This window comes from Podarcis melisellensis, assembly GCF_964234715.1.
Source record: "Podarcis melisellensis genome assembly, chromosome: 11".
Taxonomy (NCBI): domain Eukaryota; kingdom Metazoa; phylum Chordata; class Lepidosauria; order Squamata; family Lacertidae; genus Podarcis; species Podarcis melisellensis.
Window position 1 is genome coordinate 33,668,682 of NC_138543.1, and position 23,962 is coordinate 33,692,643.

General features: G+C 40.0%; 1 protein-coding gene across 1 annotated transcript in view; it reads left to right on the forward strand.

Annotated features, from left to right (window-relative positions):
- Positions 1–23,962, forward strand: part of FCHO2 (FCH and mu domain containing endocytic adaptor 2) — a 64,157-nt gene continuing 40,195 nt past the window's right edge. The window contains exons 1-6 of the mRNA XM_081929360.1: positions 1–293; positions 14,972–15,063; positions 19,332–19,406; positions 20,409–20,550; positions 20,639–20,791; positions 22,433–22,537. Coding sequence (XP_081785486.1) covers positions 261–293; positions 14,972–15,063; positions 19,332–19,406; positions 20,409–20,550; positions 20,639–20,791; positions 22,433–22,537 — 600 coding nt within the window. The 5' untranslated portion in view covers positions 1–260. The remainder of the gene's footprint in view (positions 294–14,971; positions 15,064–19,331; positions 19,407–20,408; positions 20,551–20,638; positions 20,792–22,432; positions 22,538–23,962) is intronic.

Below are 23,962 nucleotides of genomic sequence, written 5' to 3' on the forward strand. Positions count from 1 at the left end.
GCCCGTGTTGTGCCGAGCCGCGGTGCGCGCGCCTTGGCCGGCAACCTGGCGCATGCGCCCCTTGGAGCTGGCTGGCTGAGCTCGCCCCTGTGGAGAGAGGGCGAAGCAGAGGGGACAGAGTTAGAGCAGGACGACGACGACGAGGAGGAGGAGTTGTTGTGCCGTTGAAGGGAAGGGCGGCGCGCGGCGGCGGTTCCCTCTTTCTCCCCACCCGCAATTCCCGGTGGCTGTGTCGGACGGGGCCGGGCCGAGTCAGCGAGATGGTCATGGCGTACTTTGTGGAGAGTTTCTGGGTGAGGATCTGTGGGGGGTTTTTTTTGGCTTCCCTTCCCTCCCCCCCCCCCTCACCGCTCTCCTTTCCTCAGGGGCCGGACCGTGTCACGCACAATGGAAAAGAAGCGCGGGGAGGGAGAAGAGGGGACCCGGACGGCGACCCGGAGCCCGGCGTTGGCGGCGGCGCCTCTGCCTCTTCTCCTTCCCGGCTCTTGCGCCACCTTCGGGGCAGGGTTCGGGCCTGTCGTGGCGACGGGTTGGGATACGGGGGGCGCTGCGAAGTGCGGCGGCCTCGGCTTTTACCTCACGGGCCGCTCCGGGGCCAGTGCCAGCGGGGGGGGGGGGCGAGCGAGCGAGGCCGGCATGAGGGGACGACTGGCTTGTGTGGCGGGGGCTTATCCCAGGCCAGTGCCCTTGTGTGGCTCCTGTGCTGAGGGTGCCAGCCTTCCCCGGCTCTCTCTCTCCCTGGGTGGGAAGGAAGACCAGGGCACCTGTTGCTTTGCCCCGAGAGGAGGGTGACTGTGCGGGGGGGGGGCGGCTTAAAATGTGCCCTCCTGTCCCCGAGGGGCGTCTCTCGAGGCGGCGGCGGCGGGACGGGGCCAGGCTTCTGGGTGAGGTTGTTTACTTTTCCTCTTCTTCACTCTCGCTGACAAAACCCTAGAAACTGAGGCTTCTTCGCTCAGTGGAAGTTTACTCGGGATCCTCCTTCCCTTGACTCTTCTACTAAATGCCGCTGGTGAATCTTCAGTGTCTTGTGGAATCCGAAACTACTCCATTGTAGTGCTGCTTTTTTAAAAAGTCTTGTTTATGTTTTTTTTATTAAAAAAAAGCAAGACGAGGTCTTTATTTATGACTTAACAAGGCGGTCTTACCAATCCATTATATATAAAACTTCTTAGCAAAGGAACCAAAGAGATGAAGTAATGATAGGAACCTCAAGTCACTGTCTGGACATTGATTTTTTATGTGCTTATTACATGACTTTTGAGTTAAGCGGTTAGAGGTTTTTAACAGTATGTAGTAGAATCAACATAATCACCTAACTACAGAGCACACCTGCTTTGGGTTTTAAAAAAATATCCTCTATACGTGCTTTCTTTCAGAGACACTGTGTTAGTGTACCTGTGCTTTCCAGGAATGAAACTGTATACAAGAACATACAGCTTGTGCTCTTTTTCTCTGCCTCTTCTGCACTTCATGATTCAGAAGAACAGCAAGCTAGTAGCTTCATGTAATGATTTAAATAGCATGGATAGGTTACTAATAAAATAATTAGATGTTGCCTTGGAATATCTGCTATCTTAAAAGTGTCACTAAATTTTTGTCCATTTAAAGTTTCTAAGAATGCTCATTCAGCTTTGATTTCCTTAAATTGGATTTGCTTTTCTCTGAAAGCTCAGAGTCCCAGTGAATTGCTGCTTAGGAATTTTGTGAATTAGTACCCAATTGTAGTTGCTGTCTGCCATTTACCTTTTGGGACTTACTTCTGAGTAGACATGTATGGATTTGCAGCAGAAGTGACAGAATCCTTACATGCTTACTCAAGAGGAAGTTCACCTGAATTCATTGTGGTGTACACCGTAGTAAGTGTGCACAGGATTTCAACCTTAGATATATTGGGGCATTTTGAGACAAGTAATGTGACCAACTGTTTCAGAATCAACTGAAATGTTGATTATGGCTTTATAAATGTTTATATATGGCTGAATGTATTTCAAATGACATCTTTTGAAAGAAGTATCTGTTACAGATATTGGTAGTATATTTGGGGTGGCAGTTCTACAGATATCTGTACGTTCATTATATCCATGATATAGTCCTTTTATGATATAAAAGTCAGAATATATAACCTATTGTTTCCTCATACTTATTGCCTGTATTTTCTGTTCCTGTATTTTACAGTTGGGTGGTGGTGGTGACTGGGTTTTTTTTTAAGAGTGTGAAATATGTGGCAATTGTTGATCATTGCTGGAGAAGAATATACTGCCATTACTGAAAACCTACATACCTTCTTGGTGTCAGGAACAGTTACCTTCTTGGTGTCAGGAACAGATAATGCTAATAACTTAATTATTAGGTTTAACAAATAAAGGTTTAACTGAATCCAGGTTTAGCTGGTGTCAATTTCAAGGGAAAAACACTGGCAAATGAATGTTTCTAATTTTGATGAGACTAAAGGCCTATTTAAAAGTAGATCATGAATACTACTTTGTAACAGAACGTGGGAACTGACTCCATAGAAAAGCATTCTGTATGAGGTGTTGTGGCCATGATGTTGAGTGAAAATATTTGTTTCTTATAGATGAAATCTACCTTCACTATATTTTCCCTAGAAACATTTCTAAAAACAGAAACTCTGCTCTAAACTCTAGGGTACACCAAGTGGTTGAGTGCTTATTAGTTTCAAAACAAAATGGAGCCACCCCACAATAAGCTAGTTTTTTCTGCTTCCTTGAGGAGTGCCCTAGATATACAGAATTTTATAAATTTATTAATGAAAAGAAAAGTAAAACTGCTAACAAGAACCTGGGAATTTACAGAACATTGGTAAGAGTTTAGCTTACAAAGAGATGGGTGGGGGAGGATCTAAATAAATAAATTGGTAGACTGTGAATCTATCAGTCAAGTCAATGTCTGAGAACAGTTTAAGATATGGAATTTCCATTTTACTTAATCAATTATAATATTTAGAGCTCACCTTTCCTCCAAGGAGCTCAAGCTGCAATACATGGTTCTCTCCCAGTCCATTTATCCTCACAACAACACTGTAAAGTCAGTTAGGCTTAGAGAGAGTGGCTGGCCTAAGGTGAGCTTCATGGTTGAGTGTGGTTTTGAGCTCTGCTTTTCCAAGTCCTAGTCCAACACAGCCTTTCTCAACCTTGGGTCCGCAGTTGTTTTTGGACTACAACTCCCAGCATCCCTGACTACTGACCCTGCTAGCTAGAAATGATGGGAGTTGTAGTCCAACAACATGAGGGGACCTAAGGTTGAGAAAAGCTCATCTAATCACTAGAATACAATATTTCCTGTCAGTTGTAAAAGAAAGCAAAAAGCAAATGAAGGGCAGAGGAGGAGAGGGAATTGACCTATTCAGCACCCCACCTCCTCAGCTGAGTGCCCTCCTCCACTTCATAGCTAAGAGATTATTGAGTTTGACACTGGCAACTCTCTAGTGCTATGTAACACAGCTGTAGAAGGCCAGCAGGGACAGAAACTCCTGAAATTCATTTTGCCGCAAGGCCTGAAAAGCATTTAAAGGCTCCTATTCTGGGTTCTCGGAATATACTGCAACATTGTGCTGCAGGTCCCTCTTGTTTTTGAAACTCATTAGTGATGGAACAATGATAGAACATTCCTGCATTGCAGGGAGTTGGACTAGATGACTTTTGGGGCCCCTTCCAACTCTACAATTCTATTCTATAAAATGGTTTCAAAGTTATAATTAACTGTTATCCCAGTGACTTTGCCTGAAATGTATATAGGGACACACATACAATGTATATGATTTTTCACTCACTCTGACACTTGATTTGTCAGTGAGGGTAGAAGGTAACAGGGCTAATATAAATAATCCCAAAATTTGCAGAACTGACTGCAATTATTCTGTTAATTACTTTTCATAATAAAATATGTCAGGTCTGATACTTTGGACAATTATATGTCTTTGAGATATATATGCATTACTCTGAAACTTCCTCCCTGGAGAAACTACACTGGCTTTCTCCTTGTCCTTCTGCTGGCAGGTAAAGACATTCTTGTTCCAACAAGTTTTTGGGAACTGACTGCTTTTGATGAAAGGGCTGGTGCTGTGCTGTTTTTATTGTAATTATTTGTATGTTTTAAACAGATTTTATATGTGTATATAGTTTTACTTCTATTAATGTTTAATTGTTTTTTAATTATAGCTTTTAGTTTTGTTTTTAGTGATTCTTGTTTTTACGTAGGTAACCCGCTATCAGCCCAACCAATACATCATTCCTAATACAATGAAGGAAATATGCCAGACTGTGATGTGGATTTAATGGGCAGCAAATCCCAATGCACGTAGATTTTGTGACTTGGTTGATTTTTGCTGTTTGCTTACAGTGTATAGGTGTCGTGTGTATATAAACTAGTTAAGGCAAAATCCAAATACCAAATTCTATAATACAGTTTATAAATTGGAAAGGGACCTTTAAAAAAACTGCATAGAAAGCCCTGACTTGAGCACATCAGTACTGGCACAAAAAGAAAATAGGTTGATATGTTCATTGCTAAGTCTAGCCCACTGCTCAAAAGCATCCCTGAGAGAGAAAACCATCCAGCCATCGAGCAAAGAAGAGCTTGCCAAGACAGGCTAGTCTAATGTTGAACATCTCTTGCTGTTAGGAGGTTTCTCTGCATGTTTAATCAAAATTTGCTTCCTTGCAATTTCCACTTACTGTGTCTAGTCCTGCCTTCTGGAGTAACAGTGAACAAGTCTGCTCCATCTTCCACATTGCAACCCTTTAGATAATTGAAGGCAGTTATAATGTTACTTTTTGATCTTCTCTTCTCGGTCCTGAGTATACCCCTCTCTTTCCACCATTGCTGATAGCTCTTGGTTTCCAGATTCTACACTATTTAGGTTGCATTCTTCTGGACATACTGGATAAGGGTTAAAGCTCTCTAGTCTTACTCTGCCAGCTCCAGCAGACTAGCAAATATTTTTGTAGGCTAGTAACTTTTGTGGGCTTATTTGCAGTGCAGATATAATGAACATAGTTTCATGATGGGCGTAAAGCCGAATAAACATTTTGATTGATTATAATGAACATATACAATGAACATGCAATTATTGTTCCATTGGAAGAGGTATTTTAATTCATAATTCTTCTAGTTTTATAGGCTGAAAGTAGTAAGGCACTGTTAAGCACTGAGACTTCTAAAAGTGGGTTCATGTTTGTATAGAGAGGTACTTTGCTTTTTAGTTTAAGTTCCTTGCCCCATTACAGGATAACTTATTTATAACTGATCATTTGTGGTACTGTAAACTCACATCTGGTTTGGTGCTTTAAGACCGTTTGACAGTTGCTGCTGTTTCCCTGTAACAGCCTATTAGTATGTACACTGCATTTTTAAGTACAGGAGAAGGGTAATAGCCATCTTCATATAGGATCAGGAGATCAGATAGTGGAACACTCAAAAAGCTTGCTGTGACCAAATGACTAGACATTTTTCAGATAAAATTGCTTGTATCCGCACTGGCTTCTGAGAGGAATGGGGCTTGGACATTGTTTAGTCAGGTTGTTATGGATCCTTTTAAGCTTGTATTGCATGAGTATGTGGACAAGTTGCTTGGAAGGCTGAGACATATGTGTTCTATAGGGTCTTTCCCATCCTGACAGTTCAGATCAGCTAGAACTGGGTTGGTCATGTGGACAACTCTGAAAGATTAGTTCCCACAGTTCTTAAGGAGGCAGTGGTATAATAATAATAATTTATTATTTCTACCCCAGCCACTCTGGTAAAGAAGCTGTATTTGAACCCAACAAATAGCGTACTTACTTCCTAGTTTCCAGTTTCCAATTTTGGAGATTTTGGTGCTGGAGTGGGTGATTTCATCCAAGTGATTTTAGAGGACACTTACTGCAAATTTTATGAAAATAGAATGGAGGATGTGGCTTAGTATGACTGTCTATCATGTGAAACCTCATGGTTGTTCAGTGTTTGCAATATTTGATAACTTAAGTTGGTGTTTTCAAGATTCTGGGAAGTTTATCTATATATGCATTTACTGAAGAGAAATTATTGACTTGTTTAGCCCTTGGATGCTAGTAGTCAGTATAATATGGCTCATGCCATGGAGTATGAAACCAGCCTTCAACTTCCAGACGTTTTGGACTAGAATGCTTACAGTGCTTGTTGGGGCTGATTGGAGTTGTAGTCCCAAACACCTGAAGGGCATTGGGTTAGAGAAGGCTAATCTAAGCAGTGAAATATTGCCTGTGAATTTGTGACTTACTTCTGAATCGAAATGTTTAGGATTGCACTGTTAAATGTTCTATTCCAACACATTCAAAGCTTTATATGTAAATTATTTTTAAGTACTTGCAAAAATGTAAATACTGTTGCACGAACTTCTTTTACATTATGCAGTCTGAGATGAAATAAGAATTTTAGCTTCATTTTTTTACTTGACCTGCACAGACAATCAGGTAACATTCATGTGTATTTGCAGTTTTATTTTATCCTCAATGACAAATCAGGAAAATATATAGAAGTACATTATTTAACATTTCCTGAGAAACATTAATTACAACTCTGAAACTGCCAAGCTTGCAGCTTGTAATCGTATTTGTATCCACTAATTATTACTACTTTTATGAAACAAAATTTTAATGGGACATTTTCTGCAGAAAAAATTAAGCAGTTTTCCCACTTTGCAAAACTTTCCATGGTACATTACTGTTGTCAAACCTGTGACAATCACTCCGCAATCCTAATACCCTCTTGCTACAGAATGCTCAGTATAAACTGGTAGTCACTTGTATGAGCCAATTCTCCCTCTTCCTCTGCCTTCCATTTTCCTTTTCTCTTTTGCAATTGAAACTCTCAGCCATTAAACCAATAGATTCCCACAGCTAACAAAGTTCCCCAGGTGAGTGTTGAGAACTACTAACAGAAAATGCAGAAATTGAGGAATTTAGCATAATTGCTCCTTCCAAGGAAAAGTGTCAGAAAAGACAGTAGTTCCTGTAGTAGCTAGAGAAGATAGGTACAGTGCTATAGATACAGAAGACATGTTCTGGTGGTACAGAAAGCAGGGAATTGGTGCCTATCTTACAGGGCTCCTTGTTTGAGCCGCACACTGTCTGAGGACCTAGCATGAACTTGAAAGTTCCATCTTCAGGCAATAAAATGAGTTACTCTGGTATTTTCTCATTTCTGTGCCTTCTGCCCTATAAGTTGTGAAGAGGGTTTTCAGAAACCTTTCCACTACCCTAAATTGGTTGTATCTGATTTTGTGTGTTTATATTATTATTGCCAGAAAACAAAACTGAAAGTATGTCATCTTATTAGCTGTATGGATTTCCAGAAGTTTTCTTGTCGAGAAAGGTAGTTGAACATAACAGGCTCCAGCAAATCTACTCTCCAGCTTAATTATGGTGACTAGTCTTCCTTGCTCTGGAAAGTGATTGAGGTGATAATGACTAGGCTCAGGGAGGCTTTTAAGTTTTGCTTCTGTTTGTGATGATTAGATCAAATTCAAAAAGGTATGGAAATTCAGGAAACAGAGCCAATCTCTCTGTAGGAGGAAAGGTTTACTTATTTATGCTAATCTGTTGCAGTAAACAGGAATTACAGCTTAAAAACAAAGTAGAGGGAATGGAGGGTGAAGCTTGATTCTCTCATTAGGTTAGTAACCTTTTTGCAATCACTGGCTGTGTCACAGTCAAGCCCCCTCCCAGGCGAGGAAACAAGCAGGAGTTGTGGAATGCATTCAAACACTTCTGAGGGTTCATCACCTAGTCTACCTAGTAGCAGTGAAGGCATACTTAGCTGCCTTCATTGCATTCTCTTCTTGCCATCCAGCAGAGCTTTTCTGGACTGTGTGGGGCGGGGCCTCTTACAGTCTGGCTTGAAGGAGGTGGTAGAACCAATGGTAGCTCGCTGTGACTTGCTTGCAAAGCATTTTGAGAATAAAATCGCTTCAATCCACCTGGATCTTATCTCTGCTGTTACAGCAGATGAATCTCAAGGGATGTCCAGAGCACTGTTTTGGATGAGATTCAGTTAATAAGGCTTGGATCAGTCACAGCGACTATTTGCACTCTGGACCCTTTCTCCTCTTAGCTGATAATAACTTGCAGGGAAGGGACAGCTGACTGCGCCAGGAAGGAGATTAATGCGAGAAGGGGTGTTCCCTGCCTGCTTAAAGGACGCAGTGCCAAAACCACTCCTCAGGAAACCCTTCTTGGTTTCAGAAAGTAACCACCAGCTGGTTGCTAATCTACCCTTATTGGGTAAGGTACTTGAACAGGTGGTTGTGGACCACATCCAGGTGCTCTTGAAGGAAACAGATTTTCTAGATCTATTTCAATCATTGTTTAGGCCCTGTTTTGGCACTGAAACTACTTTGGTCGCCCTGTATGATGACCTTTGTCAGGAGAGAGATGGGAAAATCTGTCCTTGTTAATTCTCCTTGACCTCTCAGCAGCTTTTGATACCATCAACCATGGTATCCTCCTGGAGCGGCTGTCTTGAGTTAGGGGTGGGCGGCACCGCTTCATGGAGGATCCAGTCCAACAGAGATTCAGGTTCATGTGCTGCCTCCCTTCTCCCACACAGCTGGGAGTACAGAATATTTTGCTTTTTTGGTAATTAGAGTTTGCTTTATCATTGTGGTTAGTTTAAAATGGGGAACGTTTTTGAAATGGGGCAAACATCCTGTTGCAAAGTAGTAGGCTACATTCCAGTAAGGGACAGGGTCAGACTCAAAAATTCATGTGTCACATACAACCACACACCATTATCACACACAGAGAGAACACACTTTCTTCTCTGCTCTGATTTTCTTGCTCCAGATCTTTTTGCAGCGGAAGGTGCTGTAGTTGCACAGCAACATCAGACAATATCAAAAGCCTTTTCCCTCTGGGTGCTCCCTGTTGAACACTATGTTCTGCATCCAGCCCATAGGCCAGGGATCCTTGCACCCCTGGTTTAAAACAAGCCAACTTCAGATCATTATTTCTGAAATTGCTTTGTTCAGTTTCACCATAATTTAAGATTAAATACAAATCTAGGTTTGGACCACATGGCAAGCTGTAGGTAATGAAAAGTGGAATATTCAGATGCTTCTTGGCTATGCCAGAGAAGTAGAGAGAGAGCACCTGAGCCCAAGTATTGCTGCAGCTTCTTTCTGCTTGTGCATGTCATGCTAAACAATGGTTTAGCATGTCATGTAAACCAGGTTACTCAGTTTTCACATTCAAAGTAGTCAACTTGCAATTCAAATTAGTACATACCAAAAATAAAGAAATGGAAATAGGGTAGGGGACAGCGAAGAAAATAATCAAGTAGAACCCGGATACTCTTTTTCTTTGATGTGCTTCCTGTTTTGGCCTAGCACTTTAAATAGTAAAATGTTTTCATAATATTTTCATTTATGATTAAAATCAAAAGGTGGTATTTGGCTGACTCAAACTTTGTTAAACAAATGTTCAGTGTGTTTGAATCAATGCTGTTTTACTCAAAGGAAGTACCATGGGGTTCAGTGGCGCTTACTCCCAGATAGTTATGCATAACATTGCTGTCTTGGAATGCATTACATAAATCGTTGCATTTGCATATAACAGAAAGCCAATAATTTGAGTTTACTAAGCCATGAGTTGCCTACCATGCAGCCTCTTTGCAGCCATTTCTCCCCTTCCTTTATGCGAACACCTAGCATTTAACTCTTATCCATAACATTCAATTGTGTGCAAATTCAGAAATTCTGGTTAATAGCTTCAAAGCAAGCTAGGATATAAGGCATTCTCTGGGTTCATATCCTGGCTTGTTTTGAGTAGATTGCAAATGAGTTTAGCCTTTTAAGATTCCACATGAACACTTTCATGAAAAACTAGTAGTTCTTCATTTTTGTGAATAAATAGTCGTAGAAAATTCAAATAATTTTATTAGCCAAATTCTGCTCGTTCCCTGTATTTTGTGGTTCTACCAGGAAACAGCAATGTAACTATTTTGTAACTAAACTGATATAAAACATAGGGTAGTATTCAACTGAGTTTTACTTGGAAAAGATCCACTGAAATTATTATACATAACTAAGTTAGGTCCATTAATTTCATTGGGTCTCTTCTGAGTAAAACCTAGTTGAATACCACATGTAAACCTGGGGCAGTTAAAAATATGAAAGGAGAAGAAAAAACCTGTAGAGCAAATTTCATGTTGAAAGTGGTTGTGGTGGAGGAATTAAGTATACATAAAACTCAAGTTACATCATTATACAATATGTGTATCATGGCAGGACTGGACTTCACAGCTTGTTACTAGATAGTAATGCATGGCTTCTAAACCTGGCTATAATGTGTATACTTCTGTAATTTTAATATTTGATTAAGCAAGCAAATAATTAAAGTGCACTTAGTGTGGTTTAAATACTAAATATGTTCAATCTTGGGAATGCTTGTAAATATTTTATACCAATGGACAGAGTATGGCAAACAAGCAAGCCCAATTTGATCTCTTAATACAGAATGGCAAATATGATCTAATAGCATTTCAGAAACCTGGTGGGATGAAACTCTTGACTGGAATGTCGAAATTGAGGGGTGCAACCTGCTCTAAAATAATATATCAAACCGGAAGGGAGGTGGAGTACCATTATATGTAAATAATGTGTATACTTGTAAAAAGATCCGTGACTTGGAACATGGAAGGCAGATTGAGAGTCTATGGGTAAAAATATATGGACGTGTAGCCAGTGTGGTGTAGTGGTTAAGAGCAGTGGACTCGTAATCTGGGGAACCGGGTTCGCGTCTCCGCTCCTCCACATGCAGCTGCTGGGTGACCTTAGGCCAGTCACACTTCTCTGAAGTCTCTCAGCCCCACTCACCTCACAGAGTGTTTGTTGTGGGGGAGGAAGGGAAAGGAGAATGTTAGCCGCTTTGAGACTCCTTCGGGTAGTGATAAAGCGGGATATCAAATCCAAACTACTACTACTATTCTTCTTCTTCTTCTTCTTCTTCTTCTTCTTCTTCTTCTTCTTCTTCTTCTTCTTCTTCTTCCAAGCCAGACTGAAGACTTGGATGATACTAGAGCAGTTTACCAATCATTCAAGAAGGAGAGAGAGAATAGTTATGGGAGACTTCAACTTCCCTGATATATATTGGAACTCAAAATATGCCAATAATAAAAGGTCCAACAAATTCCTCACTTGCCTTGCTGACAATTCCATCCTGTTCATTCAGTGGCCAGGTGTATGCCTATGAGAAGCCTGAAAGCAGGACTTGAGTGCAACAGCATTCTTCTCTCCTGTGATTCCCAGCAATTGGTATGCAGAGGCATGCTGCCTTTAACAACATAGGTACTTGCCATTGTGGCAAGTAGCTATTGTTAGCCACTAGGGAATATTCTGGGACAAGTTGTGGGTCCTAAGAGTAATTTAATCTGGTGGACATGCTATGTCCCCATGATCAAAATGCTCAGAGTGGTCTTGAGATGAAGAATGAAATTCAAATCCAAATGAAGCATTGAAAAGAGTAAATGTTGTAATGGGTAACTTAAATTTCCCCCACTTCTGTCATGTATATTCCATGACAGAAAGGTGAAATTTCTGGATACCCTAAATGGCTGTGTCCTAGAACAGTTGGTCATGGAACTGACTAGAGGGGCATCAACCCTGAACTTAATCTTAAGTGGTTTCCAGGACCAGGTATGATGTGTAAGTGTTGGCAAGTCAGTTGGGAGCACTGGTCATAGTTCTGTTAAATTAAACATACATGTAGATGGCCAATTTTAAAGAAAGCCCAGAACAGTCACATTTGATTTTAAAAGAGGATACTTCCCCAAAATGAGGACATTTGTAAAAAGGAAGCTGAAAGGCAAAGTCAAGTGGGCAAAATCACTCAAAAATGCTTGGGAGCTCTTTAAAAACGCAATGTTAGATGCTCAGCTGGAGTGTATACTGCAGATCAGGAAAGGAAGCATAAGGGCCAAGAAAATGCTGGCACTCTTAACAAGCAGAATCAAAGAAAAGAAAGTATTACTGGCAAGAAGGCATCCATCAAAAAATGGAAGTCTTGTACAGATAAAGAGGATAAAATTCAACACTAACTTAAGCCAAAAAATGTGCAAGCATATAGTAAAGAATACTAAAAAGATAAAAAAGAATTGGAGGGACATATTGCTAAAAGCCTTAAGTCCAAGAAGTTCTTTAAATCCATTAATAACTATTGGAAACTATTAGGGAAGCAGTTGCACCCTTGGATGTCAAGCAAGTCAAAGATGTGTTTAAGGAGCATAAGCTTGCAGAGAAGCTAAATTCTTTGCATCTGTAGAGCAGATCCCAATGCCTGAACTTTTGCAGGAAGGAAGGAACAAGAGATGAAGTTATTGGCCTAATAGACAAAATAAACACTGACAAATTGTCAGGTCTGAATGGCATCCACCCATGTGTTCTGAAAGAAATCAAATGTGAAATTGCTGGGCAGCTATCAAAAACTGGTAACTTGCCCCATGTTTCCACCCCTGAGAACTGAAAAGCAACCTATGAAACACCAATTTTTAAAAAGGCCTAAGAGGGGTTATCTAGAAGGGTGTTCTCTGTAGTAGGCTCCAGACCCTGGCATGATCACTCCTTAAAGGTGCTGCTGTCTCTTACATTGTTGTGTTTGAGACTCCAGTTAAAACATTTTTATTCACTCAAGCATTTGCAGTTTGACAGATAGGATGTGTACTCTTCATTAACAACTTATGTACTTCTATTTTAATGGTTTGCTATCAATTTCTTGCTGTATATATCTTTTTAGGTTTTCAAGGAAGTAGGATTTATAGATAGGGTGATTTACAGAGAAATAAGTAAGTAATCAGTACTGCCTTCTTGTAGTTTATACTTCAAGTATAAAAATACTAGGGATGCGGGTGGTGCTGTGGGTTAAACCACAGAGCCTAGGACTTGCTGATCAGAAGGTCGGCAGTTCGAATCCCCGCGACAGGGTGAGCTTTCGTTGCTCGGTCCCTGCTCCTGTCAACCTAGCAGTTCAAAAGCATGTCAAAGTGCAAGTAGATAAATAGGTACCGCTCCGGTGGGAAGGTAAACGGCGTTTCTGGTTCGCCAGAAGCGGCTTAGTCATGCTGGCCACATGACCCAGAAGATGTACTTCGGCTCCCTCAACCAATAAAGCGAGATGAGTGCCGAAACCCCAGAGTCAGTCATGACTGGACCTAATGGTCAGGGGTCCCTTTACCTTTTACCTAAAAAAATACTGTGTTATCAGATTTGCTAATGTTAATGTAGAAACTGCAGCAGCTTAAGTTGCTGTATTTACCAATAGAATAATGGAAGGAAGCTATTCCTTGCTTAGTTACATATTGTAGAAACAAGAATGCTGTTGAAAAGTTGCTGCACTGCTAAACAGGAGTTTTAAAGTTCAAATATGCTGCTTGGATAGACAAGGGTGATGCCTTCTATCTTTTCTGCAGAATTTTCATATGGCACTAGGATAGTTAACAAAACAAGGAGTTCCTGTAATGTGTTTCCTGTTATGAACTGGTTTTTTGGAAATGCTCTGGTCATTTGATAGTGCTTGCACAGCTACTTTCATTTCCATGTTAGCATTAGAAGTTGTTTTACTTAGTTGATGAAGAGAATAGTCAAATGTAGTACAAACATTTATTTGTTTTACTTTATAGCCTTGGACTTAAAGAATTGCTATTGGATTCTTGTTCATTAACACTAACAGTTTGTACAGGGTTCTTTATGAACTTAAGGTCATGTACGACACATGCTTCCCAAAGGGCATATGAGGGACATTGGGCCGTACGCCTTCACAGAAGGCAAATAGCTCCATGTTTGCAGCATCCTGCCTTGCATTGCATTTTCTGAATTTGTTGTGTGATAAAGTGTTGAATCAGGAACACAAGTATTATTGGGTGACATATCATTTAGAACCTTAACAGAGTAATTTGGCTTAGAATGGAAAGATTACTTTGTGGCAATCCTAACTGATTCATTGTAATCTAGATATATTACAAATGCTTTCTTAACAGATTTTCATTTTTAAATGTTAGTTAAAAGCCATAGTCAGAAACAAACTATGGTTTAATATGGATGAGCAGCATGCTTTTGTACATAGCTCAAAAGTTCTCTCTGTGCTCTTCCTGCACGCCTGCTTATGCACCACCAGGAAGTAAACTGGAGTCATGATGTCTAAACCTGGGCTTTGGTTTGTTTCTCTCCAAACTACAAGTGATAACCAATGTTTGTTTTGTTTACCATTCATGGTTGATTTGGGGGGGGAAACAAACCACAAGCCTTAGTTCGGATGTCACAACAAGCCACAAACAGGCTTTTTCCTGGTGGTGTATCAACAGAAGGAGTGAGGAAGGAGCAGAGCAGCAATTTTTCAGCAGCACACATAGGCATGTTGCACGTTCACATTATATCATTGTTAGCTTTTGACAATGGTTTGATGTGGTGGTTTAATGCCACCAGTCACTATTGTCAGAAGGAACATTTATCTAATTTGGAGCAGGGAAGAACAACGCCATGGCCCTCTTGTTACTCTTGGTGTACCATGTTGAACAAGACAGTAATTGCTTACTTCTCAATATAGCTAAAAAGGAAACAGCCCTTCTTGAAGCATTTTAGAATGGGACAAACCTCTGTTGGAAGTAATAAGTATGCAAAATATTAAAACTGGAGCAATTAATTTTTTGCGCTTCATCTTTTAGTGTAAGAGAAGGCGAGTAGAAGGTGTGGACTACACAAGAGTGATGTAATCCCCATATGAGGGTGCTGTTTGTGGTCCCTACTATTGTTGCTCCACATTTCTAAATAAACCACATTATATTAATAGTCCTACTGTGATTTACTTCCAGATACTTTGTTTCACAGAGTTTGCTTCTAGTGCTTGTGCAACTGGTTGTGGAGTGGCGCTAATGAGTGAACTTCTTCTGTTGTTAATTCTATTATTCATAACTTCAGCTAAACCATTTAATTTTTTTTTAATCATAGGGGGAAAGGAACAATGGCTTTGATGTTCTCTATCATAATATGAAACATGGACATGTATCTACAAAAGAACTAGCAGATTTCATAAGAGAAAGGTATGTGTGTTTATTAGCTACTTATTCTGGCATACTTACATAAACCACTGAAGACATCTTTCTGAATACTAGTCAACTACTATATTACAGTTTAATGGTTTTACGTCATAATTCTATGCATGTATACTTAGACATAAGCCCCACTGAATTTAGTGATGCTTAATTTCCAGGTCTGTGTGCATTGGACTGCAGCCCTAATAAATCAAGATAGCTTGGGGAGCCTCCAGTCTGTGCGCCATTATTGCCTCCGCCAGCAGAGACCTCCTGAACCTGAGAATTAATTCTGCCAGGATTCTTTCTCAGTGTACTGACACTCAACCAGCCTACATTGGTTCAGAACAGTCATGGTCTCTTTTGATTCAGATTTAGCAATGAAATAGACCTGGCTGGTGGTAGCATAGTGAGGACATCAGAACTCAATCTCTTAGTCACTTGTTTCCAAAACATGCGCTACTGGTTGCTAAACTGGTTTATGCTTGCTGTTGGAAATGCAAGGAGGCCCTTCAAAACAAGAAAGAATGGGAGATGGTTTGGGACTCTTTATTTAGGTTGATTGACAGCATTCTGTAAATCTTAAAATGCATTCAAAATTGTTAATGAAATACAGAGCTGTAGTTTTTATAAAGAATTTTGTCACTGGGTTATGACCATTTAGAATGGTGAAACTCCATAGAGTGGATAATAGTCTCCCTGTTGTAAGGATCTTATAGAAATGTTTTTAATATAAAGTAGATGCTTTAATTTGTTTATGTTTTGATACTTATGTTTTGTATCAGATTTAATTCATTAATATTAAAGAAAAAAGAACACTGAAAGTTTTGTCTTTCTGAGAACACTACATAATCAAAATTTTCTCTTCTAGAATTATGCATGTCTATTTTTTGATCCAAGAAATTAGGCATTTTCACTAGGAAATGCAAATTCTGCATTCTAGTCATGAAAATTAGTGCTCATATCAGTGAGTTAATACAAATGTTCCTTCCCTTCAACAGAGGGAGAATCTTGGATCCCACCTAAGTTGATTTTGCAGCAATACATTGTCCTTACATAGCTTATTTTTCACATGCTATTTGGGTTTACAGCAAGTGTAATTATAGACTAGTGTGCAAAGTAGGAAAATGAGCTATTTGGAGAACATCTGTTTGTAGTTTAAAATATGAATTTGATACAATCAGTTCAAAAATTAAACAGAATTCGGTATAGAGCAGTATTATAAAAAAGGGAAACAATGTATTTCTGTGGTCAAAGTTAAATGTTGTAGAGAGATATCTATAGAAGTATGAACCAGTTTCCAGTAAGCAGACAGAGGAATTTAAAAAGCAGAAGCTTGAAGTGTACTAAGGGGCTTGAGTATTTTAATGGAACGTGGGGGGAAATCCTTCTAATAAATAAAGCTGCAAAGTTTCAAATAGGGTTAGCTGTGCATCGTTCATACCCTTGATCCTCTGTCCCATAATTTAGTTCATTGTCATCCGTTTCTTTAAAATATTCTAATTTGTAACTCTTAAGAGTACGAAATCTCTTTCCATGGTTACTTAAAGACTTGTACTGTTGCAAGCCCTTTGGTCTTGTGTTAGAATGTTTTTATTTATTTATTATTTAAAATCATTTATAAACTTCTTTAGATTAAAAAAAGAAATATTAGGCAGAGAATATTATCTGGTGTTGTGTGTTTGCCCTTTGGCTGCTAACACAAAACTTGATGTAAACTGTAATTTGAGTCCCAAGCTTTGCTCTCATTAGTACAGTTAAAGATATATTACAGCCATATCACTTTACCCCTCATGTGGAAGAGATGTGGTGGCACTGTGGTCTAAAAACCACTGAGCCTCTTGGGCTTGCTGATCACAATGTTGACAGTTTGAATCTGCGCAATGGGGTAAGCTCCCATTGCTCTGTCCCGGCTTCTGCCAACCTAGCAGTTCAAAAGCATACCAGCACAAGTAGATAAATAGGTACCGCTGCAGCAGGAAGGTAAATGGCATTTCTGTGTGCTCTGGGTTCCATCACAGTGCCCTGTTGCATCTGAAGTGGTTTAGTCATGCTGGTCACATGACCTGCTGTCTGCAGACATACGCTGGTTCCCTCAGCCTGAAAGCGGAGATGAGCTCCCCATAGTCGAATTCAGCTGGACTTAACTGTCCAGCGGTCCTTCACCTTTACCCCCTCATATAAGACACTTTCTGCTGTGTTCTGAAATTGTCCAAAAAAACCCTTTATATTGCCACTGTAGGACACTTTTTAGCCCTTCAAATACATTAAGTAGAATCTAGTGCAGGGGTCAGCAACCTTTTTCAGCCGTGGGCCTGTCCACCATCCCTCAGACCTTGTGGGGGGCCGGACTATATTGGGGGGGGGGAATATGAATGAATTCCTATGCCCCACAAATGACCCAGAGATGCATTTTAAATAAAAGGACACATTCCACTCATGTAAAAACATCAGGCAGGCCCCACAAATAACCCAGAGATTCATTTTAAATAAAAGGACATTCCACTCATGTAAAAACACACTGATTCCCAGACTGTCCAAGGGCCAGATTGAGAAGGCTATTGGGCGGTATCCGGCCCACGGTCCTTAGGTTGCCTACCCCTGTTATAGTGCTTTAAAAGTAATCTTTCAAACAAACTTCTCCAATATTTGGAATAAAGTTGCATTGAAACATCAGTGTAACTGCCTTGACCTAGGGATCTAACGTTAGAGGAATTAATCATGTAACAAATCCAAATTAGTTACCGTCTCAAGGAATGTATCTGCTAGGTATATCTGGGATTAGATTGTATAGAGAGGCAATTTTGTGCAGCAGTCAATATCAGTTTACAAAGGCTTAATAAGAAATCACATAATATTGTTAGACACCATCCATATCTTCATGAGTAGTGTGAAATTTCAGGGGTTGCAGGCACACTTTACCCAAGGTCTGTGTTTCCTTTTGGACAATGCGGCACAGTAGAGGCTATGGTGTCTTGATGATATATGGTTTATTTACACATACAGTGGTATCTCGGTTTAAGAACAGCCCTGTTTACGAAGATTAGGTTTACAAACTCTGCAAAACCGGAAGTAGTGTCCCAGTTTGCAAACTTTACCTCGGTCTAGGAATGGAAGCCGAATGGTGGAAGGGGACCGGTAGCGGGAGGCCTCATTAAGGAAAGCATGCCTCGATTTAAGGATGGTTTCGGTTTAAGAACGGACTTTCAGAATGGATTAAGTTCGTAAACCAAGGTACCACTGTATATACAACCTGAATTTAGATAAGGCCATCCAACTTTTCATACCAAGTGGGCCTCAAGAGAACTGTGACATAGAACCCATGGGCTGCACACCACCTTGTCACACACACATGGGGGGGGTTGACGACCCCCCAGCCCTCATGCTGCCTTCCTAAAGCTGGCTAAGGAAGGCACCAGGCTTTGCGAAGGAGATTTAAGCTTCTGGCAGGACCTAATACCCTCCCACCTCCTTCCCAAAGCTGGGAAAGCCCTAACTAGGCTTTGGAAAGGGGATAGAAGGACTCTAGCACCCTGTCAGAGCCCTCACACTTTCTTCCCAAAGCCCAGCACTTCACTTACCTGGCTTTGGGAAGTGAGCATGAGGATTGTGAAGGGTAGGGGCATCCAATGCTGCTGATGGCCACGTGTTGGACCACCCTGGTCAATATAGAGGGGTTCAAACCATTATACTCAAAGAGGTTCTCTTGCTTCTCCCATCAGAACAAGAGCATTTGGGTCCAAAACACAGAAACCAGCCATATTCTTTCTCTTCTCTCTCTCTCTCTCTCTCTCTCTCTCTCTCTCTCTCTCTCTCTCTCTCTCTGTAGTTTCAGCCTACATGCTGTCGCCGGATCCCCTTCTTCTTCCTTGTTGCCTCTAACAGACTGAAAAGGATTTCCCTGAGCCTACATTATCCAAACTGAAAACCTAAACCCCTTTTATCTCTGCCCACTAACACACACTGGAGGAGGGGCTCCATTCCTCTTGATAGCAGGCATTGAAAATGCCCTGATGGCTCAGCTGTTGATGAGTCACAACCCGTCTTTGTCTCCCTAATGACCCACACTCAGCTATTCTTCTACCTACTGGTTTATGTGACTCTTAGAAAAAAAGCACACCTTAGCAGATTGAGTTAAAATACATGATTTTAGGCTAGCTTTAGACTAACTTAGGTAGCGGTTTGTTAACAAACAGTGCATTTGTTCATGTGCTCTAAGATTTGTATGTATTTCACTTTTGGACTGCTGATTGCTGATTGTCTTCTTCCGTTGATAGAGCTACAATAGAAGAGGCATATTCAAGATCAATGACAAAGCTAGCCAAATCAGCAAGCAATTATTCACAGCTTGGGTAAGTTATGATGATTAAAAACAAAATAATTTTGTGCAGGTTCTTGGAGGCTGTTGGAGGAGCTTTTCTGCCTTTCTCTGTATAATATAATATTAATACTTAATTATATTACAGAATTATCTGGAATGTGTGTGGATGTATACAACACTTAAAACTGAGCTCTGTATGTGTGTATATGGCTTTGAGAGCCAGTGTGGTGTAGTGGTTGAAAGCGGTAGTTTTGTAATCTGGGGAACCGGGTTCACGTCTCCGCTCCTCCACATGCAGCTGCTGGGTGACCTTGGGCCAGTAATACTTCTTTGAAGTCTCTCAGCCCCACTCACCTCACAGAGTGTTTGTTGCTGGGAAGGAAGGGAAAGGAGAATGTTAGCCGCTTTGAGAATCCTTAAAGGGAGTGAAAGGCGGGATATCAAATCCAAACTCTTTTTCTTCTTCTTCTTCTTTCTCTTGTGTGTGTTTTCTGAATAAAAACAAAAACCTTTGCATTTAAAGAATATGCAAAATGTTTGTGTATTTTGCATGAATTTGCTGAAGCATGATATACTCTATGTATGGTAGAACTTGGGTAATTACGTGTTGAATATGGGAATGAAAAGAATCTGTCCTACCTTACAAGGCAATAGCAATTACTATAGGATAAAGTATGTAAAGATATAAGATAAAGTATGTAACTATTAGCCTGGTAGCTGCCACATTCATTCAGTAGAAGGAAATATGTGGATGCAAAGCTACTTCCTTTACTGAATTGAATTTGGGCAGCCCTTAGTAGCTTACAAGTTTAACCCATATGGGACTCTCTCTTTAGTGGAAATTTGACATTTAACTTCCTAGAGGAGTAATACTTTAATAAGTGCTCCATTTGAATGTTAAAAAACCTAAAACATTGATGAGTTCTTCATCTAAACATTTGTAAACATTTGTTATTCACTGTGCTTTTTTCTTTTTTTTTGCTTTCAAGCTATTTCAGCACTAAAACCCCCATTTTCTCTCTCTTATTTGTAGGACATTTGCACCAGTCTGGGATGTTTTTAAATCTTCATCAGAAAAATTAGCAAGCTGTCACTTAGAACTTGTTCGGAAGTTGCAAGAACTAATAAAAGAAGTGCAGAAGTATGGAGATGAACAACTAAAAGCTCATAAAAAGGTTGTGTGTAGTCATTTTAATGCATTTTAATAACTTCAGATGAAAATATTAAATTGTTAGTGTTTAACAAACATGTCATATTTAACAGACTAAAGAAGAAGTTTCAGGAACTTTGGAAGCAATGCAAAATATTCAGAATATTACTCAGGCCCTTCAAAAAGCAAAAGAAAACTACAATTCAAAGTGTGTGGAACAGGAACGTTTGAAAAAGGAAGGTGCAACACAGAGAGAAATAGACAAGGTAATGTTTTAAAGGTTTAGCTGCCTTTCTTTATAGTTTAATAGTCTAACTGCACAAATAGAAAACATCCATACGGCATTGCTGCTTTTAGTGTTTTTCAGCATAAAAAATAAGGATAATCAAAGGATGTCTTCTGCGTAAAACAAACAATAGTATGTTATATAATAGTATAAAGTAAGGTTCTGTTTGCTTATTGCATTAGCTTGTGTCTGCACAGGTGCAACATTTTGAGATTCACGGAGGCTGTAATCCTAATCACCTGATGTAGATGATGAGGGTGGGCCAGGATGCAGCATGGGCTCCTCTCTGCCAGCAGAGAGTAGTGTCACTGAGTTAACTTTGCTGTGACAAATGCCCGAACACTGCCTGAGTGGGCAAAGTCTCCCACCAGTGGTAGCCAAAAGCAAGCCCTTGGGAAACAGCATGTTCTGGTGGGATCCACTGGGATCCATGCCACTGTAGATCCCTGAGGAGCTTGATCCTTTGGCTCCTTAACTTGCCAGCCCTACAACTGGCCCAGCAAAAATACAAAAAAGCTGCATCTTCCACCCTGACTGGCAGGAGCAGGCATTTTGGACTGTGGAACCACAGTAGCATCCAGTCTTTGACCTGTGTTAGGATTGCCCTGCTCAGTTTTGTTCATGTGTTCAGTTATGTGTAACCCCTGCTGAATTTACTGTGAGGAAAACACATTTTCCCCAAAGCACCTTCTATTAGGCTATGTAATATGTCTCAGACTACTAAAAAATAGTTACCATCCATCTAAATAGATGTCTTAACATGGTCAGCATGCAATAGACTCTGATGCCACAAGCAAGCATGATTACTTTCAGCTTGAAAAGTGTAGCGGCATTTGAATACATAAAGTATTTGACTCCTCTGAACAATTCAGTTTTCCACCGTTGAAGTGCAAAGGAGAAAATGATTATGGTAAATTCAACTTTGGGTCTAGTTGGCATTTGTCTTTAAAACAAGCATAGTGCTACACTGATACTGTGCAGTGTAACTGAGCCAATAAACTTGATTTTAATGGAAAATCTAATATATGTAGTGAGATTCAGGAAAGATTAACACCATAGTTTTCACTACTTGTTTATATATAATTAAAGAAATATTTGAAAGGATTAGTAGAGAAAAGATATTAAAATAGAATCATAGGATCATAGAATTGTAGAATTGGAAACGGATCCCAAGGGTCATCTAGTCCAACCCCCTGCAGTGCAAGAATGTCAACTAGATCACACATGACAGATGGCTATCCAACCTCTGCTTTAAAACATCCAAGGAAGGAGAGTCCACCACCTCTCGTGGGAGTCTGTTCCATTGTTGAACAGCTCTTACTGTCAGAACATTCTTCCTGCCATCTTGTTCTATGTTTTCCCCTTCGAGTTTCAACAAACTCAAAGTTATTTTAAAATGTGTTAGAAATTACTAACAACTGTGTTTTAACATTGCAAGGTGATATAGCAACTTAATTTCATGTGGTATGTTGTTTGCATGAGCCCTCATGTGGTAAGAACTGGAAATTACTGTGAGGGAGCAAAACATGAAATTGTAAGTCAGCTAAATTGATTGTAAAAAGTATGCCTTGTTATTTCTTCCTTCCCTACAATCATTATTATTATTATTATTTTATTTTAGGCAGCAGCAAAATCCAAGAAGGCTACCGATACATATAAACTCTATGTTGAAAAATATGCTGCAGCAAAATCTGATTTTGAACAAAAAATGACAGAAACTGCACAGGTAAACCTTCTTTTCAGTATCTGCAAGGCAAACACTATAATTTGCACAGTCTCTGCTCTTCTCACTTACAATTTTCCAAGGAGTCTGGAAAAAGAGAATACAGTCAGCAAAATAAATAAAAGTGTTTCTAATCTGCACAGTTGGCTTTAAGTTCTGGGTTCAGAATTTGAACTTTTGTGTCAGGAAATACTTTTGGATAAGTTTTAAGTGCATGGGATAGAGAAACAACATTATACTCCCCCTGGTTAATTTCTTCTTACATAATGATTTGCTTCTTTCACCTGGATCAAATTTATTGTGGAATTTGTTGTGCTATTTGAATATTGCCATTTTAGTTTTGATATTAAACACTTAACTTTTGGTCCTAAAACTGTTGTTAATAAATAGAGAAATAACATAAACATGAAAAATATGTGAAGTATGCCTGCCATTTAAGGCAAGCTGAGAGCTTCCTTGGCAAAGAATGTCGTATTTGCAAAGCAAACAAACTGTACTGTGTTTGAGTTTGTGTATTTTAAGTTAGTTCTTTGTGTTGCACTAGAACAGAAGCTTCACATTTCATACTTGTTGGAAGATTCTTAATGCACATCTCTTTATTTTGATTAGATTTGGCATATCAATTTTTTAAAGTACAATGGCATTTATAGGATTGAACTGAATATCAATATAACTTGGTCCATTGGAGTTGTTGGTGACTGCAACAGAAGGGCAGAGTAAAAAAGTAAAACAAATAAACAAAAAAGATTGATATAATTTCCTTGATCAAATTAAGTTCAAAATTTTGAATATAAAATATATATGCCAGGATTTAAGTTAATAAAGCAGAAGTTTCAGCTGTAGTCAATGAAGGCTAAACCTCACACGGGCCTTTTTTTAGTCTCATATTTTTCAGTTTTTTAAGTGTGCTGTCTAAACTCTTAAAACCCACAAAAATGGCTCTGTTTCAAACATGATTGTATAAGGGGGGGGGGGAGACTTTTTTCTACTCATCATATTAAGACTTTAACTTTCTGCAGTAGTAATTTCATTTGGGACGCGGGTGACGCTGTGGGTTAAACCACAGTGCCTAGGACTTGCCGCTCAGAAGGTCGGCGGTTTGAATCCCCGCGACGGGGTGAGCTCCTGTTGCTCGGTCCCTGCTCCTGCCAACCTAGCAGTTCAAAAGCATGTCAAAGTGCAAGTAGATGAATAGGTACCGCTCCGGCAGGAAGGTAAACAGTGTTTCCGTGCGCTGCTCTGGTTCGCCAGAAGCGGCTTAGTCATGCTGGCCACATGACCCGGAAGCTGTACGCCTGCTCCATCGGTCAATAAAGCGAGATGAGCGCCGCAACCCCAGAGTCGGTCATGACTGGACCTAATGGTCAGGGGTTCCTTTACCTTTACCTTTAATGTTCATTTACTGAAATGTTACATGTGGCTGAGATG